The sequence below is a fragment of the Hippocampus zosterae genome, chromosome 1 (genome assembly GCF_025434085.1).
Source record: "Hippocampus zosterae strain Florida chromosome 1, ASM2543408v3, whole genome shotgun sequence".
Lineage (NCBI taxonomy): Eukaryota > Metazoa > Chordata > Actinopteri > Syngnathiformes > Syngnathidae > Hippocampus > Hippocampus zosterae.
In genome coordinates, this window is record NC_067451.1 from 9,663,416 (window position 1) to 9,671,738 (window position 8,323).

The 8,323-nt window shown below is 40.8% G+C and overlaps 1 protein-coding gene across 4 annotated transcripts; it reads left to right on the top strand.

Moving 5' to 3' along the window:
* The first annotated feature begins 290 nt into the window (after positions 1–290).
* On the top strand, positions 291–7,636 carry fosl1a (FOS like 1, AP-1 transcription factor subunit a). 4 transcript variants are annotated; one of them, XM_052071907.1, is made up of 5 exons: positions 291–480; positions 603–712; positions 1,902–2,168; positions 4,436–4,543; positions 6,092–7,636. In XM_052071907.1, the coding sequence occupies exons 2-5, from the start codon at positions 608–610 to the stop codon at positions 6,623–6,625; spliced, it is 1,014 nt and encodes a 337-aa protein (XP_051927867.1). In that variant the 5' UTR covers positions 291–480; positions 603–607; the 3' UTR covers positions 6,626–7,636. The 4 variants fall into 4 exon arrangements, with proteins under 4 accessions (XP_051927867.1, XP_051927710.1, XP_051927790.1 ...); XM_052071750.1 differs by having other exon boundaries at positions 292–480; positions 1,899–2,168; XM_052071830.1 differs by having other exon boundaries at positions 297–334; positions 1,899–2,168.
* Positions 7,637–8,323: the final 687 nt, after the last annotated feature.

The window sequence follows — 8,323 nt, forward strand, 5'->3', positions numbered from 1 at the left end:
CACTCAAAACTGAAAATGACTCAGTGACATTGAGTATTATTATTTTTGGTCATACTCTTAATATACTTAGATCAGACACCAGTCTGAATAACTAAACACTAAAATGTGTTTTTCCCAAACGTATTAAAAGCGGTCGTTGTGGCTAAGAGCTTCAAGTCTCCCGGCCGTAGGAAACTCTCACCATATTAGGAAAATTACATCATGTCACGTGTCTGAATTCCGCGAGAGATTCCAGACACCATTATTTCCCGTAAACGAGGAGGGGCGTGGCGAAACGTTAGTCCCGCTTTAAGAGTTTACAACGGCACAAAGACCGCCACATTATGACTTATAGGTGAGTGACTCATCATCATATGATACACCGAGAGTCGATTCTAGAAGTTTAAGGACTACTGGACCAAAAACAAAACATTTATTTCTTCTCTTACACCCCTTCGATTCGTCATTGCTTGGACTCGACCGACCTGCCTCACATTCAGAGTGTGTTCACTTTAATGTGAAACTTTCTTTTTTCAACACTCGCGTGGACTATATTATATCATCTCGAACTTGCTTGGGAGCACTTATTTGATTTTAAAAAATATACATAAATATTCCAACAGAAAGGATGTACCGAGGTCACGGAAGAGGCAACCTGGCATATGCGGGCGGTGCTTCTGGGTCAAACGCCGCTTCCTTGGAAAGCACCACCACTTCCACTACGCAAGAGCAGGTAGGCTTATACTAATACAGTACATATTACCTGTCATTACAATTGCCTAATGTCAATTATTGCTGATTAACATATGTTTATATTGTGATATATACAATACATACAAAAGGCTATTACCATCAGTATGTTGGCATACCCCCTTCTCTGTAATACTGTATATTGAAAAAATAGGCTAATCAATTCAAAGCAATTCAATAACAGTTGACTGAAGAAAAAAAGAGGCTAAGACTATCTTAAAACCGTACTATTGGCTGTGTGGGTTGTTAGTGTGTTGAGAAATTAAACATTTGTGGGACGAATAAAGGATATCTTATCTTATTTGTCTATGCTGTGCATCCCCATACTCGCAGGAGGATATGGGCGAGCCCAACCGCGAATTACGAAAATCCGTGAATAATTGATGATTGGTGAGCCCTTACAATTGTCATGGAACACAAAAACACAAAGCAAACAAAAACCAAAGTTAAAAAAAATACAAAGGGGACGTGTTTCTGTGAGTAACGGGAGACAAGAAAATAAAATCAAATTAGTGAATTCGTAAATACTTATCATGCAATCTAATATGGCCACTAACAAAGTAATTCCCAACTACTGTGCTGCTGGAAATGATCAGTTTTCACTGAATTTGCCCTCGAATTATTTATTGATCGACTCTTTACCTTTTATCAACCATCAATGCTTTTGAAATACTGCATAGTGAAAGGCAGAGCAATTAAATGTGCTTCTACTTAATGGCAAAAGGTTTACATCATCAACCTTTTAAATTAACTACCGGTAAGTTACTCACCAGGGCTTACAAGTAGCGCTGCAATAGGGCAGAAATTTCCTATTAAATTTTCAGAAATTTAAGATGGGGAATTTTCGAAAGATTCCAAATTTGAGCCATTACGTAAGAATTTATGGGAATTGAACTGGGAATTGAAGCTCTTCGGTTCACTTGTAATAATGATAATCAGCAGAGTTGCTTGGCCTGAAAGCCAATTAGTGGACACCAAAAAAAATTTTTTTAGATTAGATGTGGCTTTGGCCTGAGGACAAAAAATGTAGATTTGGTGGATTTTTCACCTCCCACCCCACAAAATCTGCAACTCAATGAACCATATACACAGCATCACAACATCCTAATTTTTCATAAATTTAGTGCTGATCAGAATACGGATGCCTAATTCTTGTGGTGTTTTGACAGAAGTTAACCATCCCCGGCTCCAGCCAATTCGTGCCCAGCCTCAATGCCATCACAACCAGCCAGGATCTTCAGTGGCTAGTGCAGCCCTCGCTCATGCATCCGCCGGGTCCTTCCCGCTCTCCAGTGCCACCTTACCCCTCCCTATCCAGGACACGCCCGCAGGGTCCACCGCCTCCGCCGCCATCCCATTCACACTTCATCCGGCCGGGCATCATCAGAGACAGCGTCAACCTGGCCATGGGTACGACACGCCGCAGGAACGACGAGCACGTAAGGCGAACATATTATTGGCGTTTCTGGCACAACGTGTGACAACGGAAAATGAGTCATTGTTGGATCAATGTATGTCAAAATTAGTGTGTAATATCCTGTGACACTCACTGACACATCCGAGCTGTCCCAATTGGACTTGAGCAACCAATGCATGGAGACACAACCTGATGAATTAAAGGGTTTTTCTGGACGTGTAAGCGCACACCGTTTATTTATTTCTTCACTTGATGACTTTGAGACAATATTGACCAAGTCAAATAATCCCTTGGGACAAACAAACATTGATAGCAGAGCAGTGCTACAAGTAAAAAAATAAATAAAAGGTAGAAGTACAGTGAACTGATTCAACAGTTGAACCTTCTGAACCCATGAAAAAAAACCTCTACGAGTGGAAATAACAAAGTACGAAATACTTTGTTACTGCGCAAGTAGATTTTTTTTCAGGTGTCTACAATGTATGTATGTATTTATTTATTTTGGGTCAATGTCACTTTGAAAACAGATGTTTTTTCAATGCTCAACTGAACTCAAATTACACTTGCCACTTTGTTTGGCCTCAGGAGATTACATTTTCGACAGATTATTTCAGTTTTACTGTCGTTTGGTCAAATGCGGCCCACATTTATGTAATGTGAATCTCATGCAAAGCACACACCTCCACACCACCCCTTCACTGGCCAGGAGGTGAATCGATTCAAAGGATTTGTTGAATCGATTTTATATCATGGGGAGAAATATTGTGATCCAGCGATTAATTGATATTGAGAACTAGAGTGGGCTAATTCATTTTCGGTCATTTTCAAGTTAAGTGCAGGAATGAGTAGAGAAAATTAATTTCTTTCAGATGACATTTAGGGGACTGCAGTACTTCATTGCGCTCAGCACTTGTCATTACAGCCATAAAACTTAAAATGGCATTCTTGAAAAATGAAAGTGGAGTTAGCCCACTCGTTGTTCTCAGTGGCATCATTTACAGTAAATATATGGTTTCGTTGTAATATTGGAGTGCATTTCAAAATCTGTAGCTTTTTACTTTTACACAAGTATCAGAGATGAATCCGTACAGTTCCTGCTGTCTGACTTTTTTTTAACGTAAGTGCAGTATATGTACATGGAGTGTGAGCACTTTTTCAAATTAGAAATGCAGTTTTACTTTTGTACTATTGTACATTGCAAGGTCTACTTTTTTTATTTTTACCACACCACCATGAGTTGAATCACTCCTCTACTTTTACCATTTTTTTCTACTCAAGTGAGTTGAATCATAACTTCTAATTTTCACCAATTTTTTTTTACTCAAGTATTTACTTGTACTTCAGCGCAAGTGTGACTCCAGTGCCGCCACCCCCCTTCCACACTTATTTTCTCGTAGTGTAAATCGCACAGGAAGTGGACTCGTAGTTGACTCACAAGGCTCGCTAGTCACGTAGCGTGACTCACACCTGAGTCACTGTTGGGCTCAGAGAGTGACTCATCAGTCCTTTGAAAGGGCGGGAAACTGCGGAGCGACGGCAGCTCTTCAATATGCCGCCAGCCAGCGCCATTGCTGGATGGAGGCTGAGTTGGGGTGCAGCACCGACACAAAAGCAGGCACATTTCAAAGATTTTCTGCTGTGACTCATAGATTAGACTGGTAATTTTGTTCTGTGTCATCATGATGGTGCTATTTTATTTTTTACTACTGCCTACTTGTACCTTTCACTTTTTTTAATGATCTTTAGTCATAGCAAGATTTTAGAGGTGACTCACACCTCTGGATGGATGGATGGAGGGCCGGATGGATGGATGGATGGATGGATAGATACATAGATAGATAGATGGCAGTCAATTTATGCTACAGTAAGATTTGTACAATTTGCTCAAAGTATATAATCTATAATATTCCTGACACAAGATCTGTTTATTTGTACTTTTTTTTCAACGCTGTCATTAGAACATTTTTACGTTTATTACGATACTTCAGATGAATGTATTGCCATTTGTGGGGCAGTGTTTCTCAGCCAAGATACACATTTTCCATTCAATAAAAATATCAGGGCATGCCACCAAAATGAAAGTGCCATTAAAGTGGAGTCACAGCTTCATTGTGTACCTTTTCCATAGTGGAAGAGAAAAGAGGTTTGTCATTGCCTACAGATGCCACAGTATGGCATCAGAGATTGAACAAATGCTAATGCAAATCTGGTGGTAGGTCATGGTGGAATTGCTAGTTTTGTTCAGTATTTGTCACTAATTGTTATTGTTTTGGTTTTTTTCCCCCCCAGTTGTCTCACGAGGAGCTGGAGAGACGGAGAATAAGGAGAGAACGTAACAAACTGGCAGCTGCCAAATGTCGCAATCGCCGTCGGGAGCTGACCGATACGTTGCAAAACGTGAGTGTACAAATTCAGCAAAACTAGAAGACAGGTGAAAGTGCTCATTTCCAACACTGTCCATTTCTGAACGCCTGTTGGTTTCAAACAGTCTTGTGTCACATACAGGCAATTATAAAATGATAAAACTTTTTTCAGATTTGTTTCAGAAAAGTTGTTTGCAGATTTTTGCTATTCGCAAGGGAACACTATAGGTGGGAGCAGGCGTCGGCAACCCAAAATGTTGAAAGAGCCGTATAGAAAAAAACAAAAACAAAAAACAAATATGTCTGCAGCCACAAAAAAATAAAAGCCTTCTATAAAACTTACAATGAAGGAAACACATGCTGTATGTATGTAGGAGACTGGACTGCCTCAGAATTGTTTGTTATTCATTCCTTTGTTGTGTGTTCACAAACGCCCCCATAGAATTTATTTTGTAATTTCCTCGCTTGATTTATGTTTTGGTTCATTATTTTCGCTTTTCTCAGTGTCAGTGAAGTGATCATTAATTTCCGTTTTTCAGAGGCTGTTTTTGAACGCCTCTCGAGTTGAACGAGAAGAGAGAAGGGACGGAGTCGGACGCAGACGTGTCTGTGTTTGTCGAAACTGTTAAAAGCATAAAGTGTACGTTTTAATAAACCAACACCCAGTGGCGGTTCTGGATCAATTTCCCTGGGGCCAGTGGTTTTGATGGGGGGGCACATTCAACCCCGGGCTAAAAAGACTGAAATCTTATTTGACTTTCTATTTCTTCAAACTTTGAAATTGTAGTCATAACATTACAGTGATGAGAAAAAAAACAGTATTAGGAGGGCTAAAATGTCTGCAAGCGTAAGAATACGCCATGTCCATCTGTTGAGAATATTCAACAGATGTTCCCTGCCGGGGACAAAAATTGCAAATACACTGAAGCTAGATGTTTTACATGCATAAAATTATCCACATTTTAAAAGGCAATGTCTTATATATTGATCCTGTTAAATAAACATTAAAATAAAAAGGGAGACTAAAAAATTTACACACACGCACAGACACACACGCACGCACACACACACGCACACACAAACACACACGCACATCGTGGTAATTTCCTTCTCTGCGGACTGCTTCTCATTTTCCCGCTCATTTTTAAGTGGTGCAGCGCACGAAAGGGTCCAGCGAGAATGTTAAATCACGCACTTTGGTTCCAACTTTCGCGTCGGCGACTCGACGCGACTGCGTAATCTACGCTCGGAGGGGGGGCTACAGGGGGGCTGGCCCGCGTTGCCCCCCCCCCCCCCCCCCCCCAGAACCGCCACCGTCAACACCACATCTCTTCTTTTTCGGAGCTGCAATATGTATCTATATCTTTTTGAGATATATTAGCCTACTCTCAAAATCTTTATCCATTTTCAAACATTTTTGATAAAGCTCCAGGGAGCCACTAGATGTTGCGAAAGAGCCGCATGCGGCTCTGTAGCCGCGTGTTGCCGACCCCCGGGTTGGAGGATAGATTAAAAAACAGATGCATGTGTACTGGTCTCCATCAGGTCTGAAATGTAAAGTTTGTTGTTTTGTGTGCATCAGGAGACGGACCTGCTGGAGGATGAAAAGTCCCGTTTACAGAAAGAGATAGCCGAGCTGCAAAAGCAGAAAGAGAAGCTGGAGTTGGTTTTGGAGGCTCACCGTCCCATCTGTAAAATCCAAGACTCAGACTCGGACTCGGACGCCAGTGCCACGCTCTCGTCCTTGGCGGGCATCAAGATGGAGCCCGAGGACTACAGCGCACCCGGACCGTCACGGCCCAAGCAGCCAGCCAAGGTGGAAAAGCCCAAACCCAAGATCACCATCCCCACCAAGACATCCTCTTCATCTTCATCCTCATCTTCATCGTTAACACTGGCCGTCAGCCAAGAGTCCGAGGCCCTGCACACCCCCATCCTGACCTCCACCCCTTCCCTCACTCCTTTCACGGCAAGTATGATTTTCACGTACCCCTCGGCCCCGGTGGACGTGCCCCATCAGGCCCCACAACCCTGCGGTGTGGCGCACCGGCGTAGCAGCAGCAGCGGCGACCAGTCGGATCACTCCCTGCATTCACCCACCATCCTCACCTTGTGACTGATGACGTGATTGCAACCGACAATTTCAAACCTTTTTTGAAACATTTGCTTTTTTATTTTATTTTATTTTTTTAAGGAAAAGGCATTCTCTACTCCAAGATTCCTCAAACTTTTGGGGTCCTTGGTGAATTTTCTCATAGTTGTCACACTAATTAAGCTCATGTACTCTGTGTAGCACCAAATGCTATAGAAATAAAAGCTGCATGTTTAAAAAAAACACAATATGACAATAACTATATTTTTCTTTTACCATAAAAATAAGGTATAATATTGACTTTTAAAAAAACAGTTGTAATCTTATGAGCATAAAGTCAGATTTTTCAGGGAGGCGGGAAAGTTGTATTTTGACAATTGAGTTTCAAAAGTACAACTTTATTTAAATCGAGATATTTCAACTTTTATTGAGGAAAAGATGCCTTTGTTCTCCCAAAAATAGGACTATATTCTACGGAAAATACAATATTTTCAAGGAATATTCGTCATTTCAAAGGTTTTTCATAACCATAAGAAAACTTTTATTTGTCTTACAATGGTGAAATTCCCAACTTACAGCAGCAAACTCATGAAAGGGAGAAGTAGAAGAACAAAAAGTACATAAATTAATAAAACATATAAAATATAGATATAAGCATATTAAAAATTGGTGAATGGAGGTGAGTCCAGGTTTTCAGGTCTGTCTATTCAATAGCCTGACAGCAGTAATCATTCAACCTTATAGCAATTGTAATTTCCAACTTTTATTGCAGAAAAGATGCATCTATTCTTTTTGGGACTATATTTCACTCAAAATATGCCCTTAGGGCAAAAAAGTTATAATGGAATGAGAATAAAAAATTTTAAGAAAAAAAGGGGATGAAAAAAAATCCCAAGATAAACTCAGTTTTATGAAAATCAGAAGTTTAACAGGGGAAGAAAGTCAGATTTTAACAAAAATATAAATTCATTTGAAATACACCTTTATTGTGAAAAAAGACTATTTTTTGAAAAAAGTGCTATTTTATTTTTCTTTTTTCTTTATTCACCTCATAATTTGACTTTTGTTTTGTTGACTTTATTTGGGGTTGTCACAGTCATGTCAGACATTTTAACTGGCCCAAAATGAAGCTAGCAGGAACAGGTTATGTGTTTGTTTTGTTGGAGCATATCTAGTTATACATTTTTAAGTGATACCTTTTTGCAAAGGATTTTTTGGGACCCTAATTTGCTGCCCGCAAACCCTCTGTGTTCCTTGGGACCCCAGTTTGAGAAGAATCACTCTCCCCGAGTGAATATATCACGATACACTCATCACGCCCTTACTTGATGGAGATTTTCTGATCCAGTTATCCTAACAAGGGTCCCAGGGCGTGCTGGAGCCTATCCCAGCTGTCTTCGGGCACCCTGAACTGGTTGCTAGCCAATCACAGGGCATACATCGACATACAACCATCTGTGCTCACACTCACACCTGGGGACAATTTAGAGTGTTCCGTTAACCTGCCACGCATGTTTTGGAATGTGGGAGGAAACTGGAGTACCTGAAGAAAACCCACACAGGCATGGGGAGAACATGCAAACTCCACACAAGAAGGCCAGCGCCGGAATCAAAAACTGCACCTCCAGACTGGGAGGCCAACGCGCTAACCAGTCGACCACCGGGCCCCTCCGGAGATTTTCTAATTGACATATTTTATACCTCTCATTTTCAAGTGTCACA

Bases quoted from the DNA above. Each gene is read 5' to 3' on its own strand.
- fosl1a (XM_052071750.1), top strand. From the start codon at position 608: ATGTACCGAGGTCACGGAAGAGGCAACCTGGCATATGCGGGCGGTGCT. The intron at 2,169-4,435 runs GTAAGGCGAACA...TTTCCCCCCCAG, and splicing joins GCCGCAGGAACGACGAGCAC to TTGTCTCACGAGGAGCTGGA. The intron at 4,544-6,091 runs GTGAGTGTACAA...TGTGTGCATCAG, and splicing joins TGACCGATACGTTGCAAAAC to GAGACGGACCTGCTGGAGGA.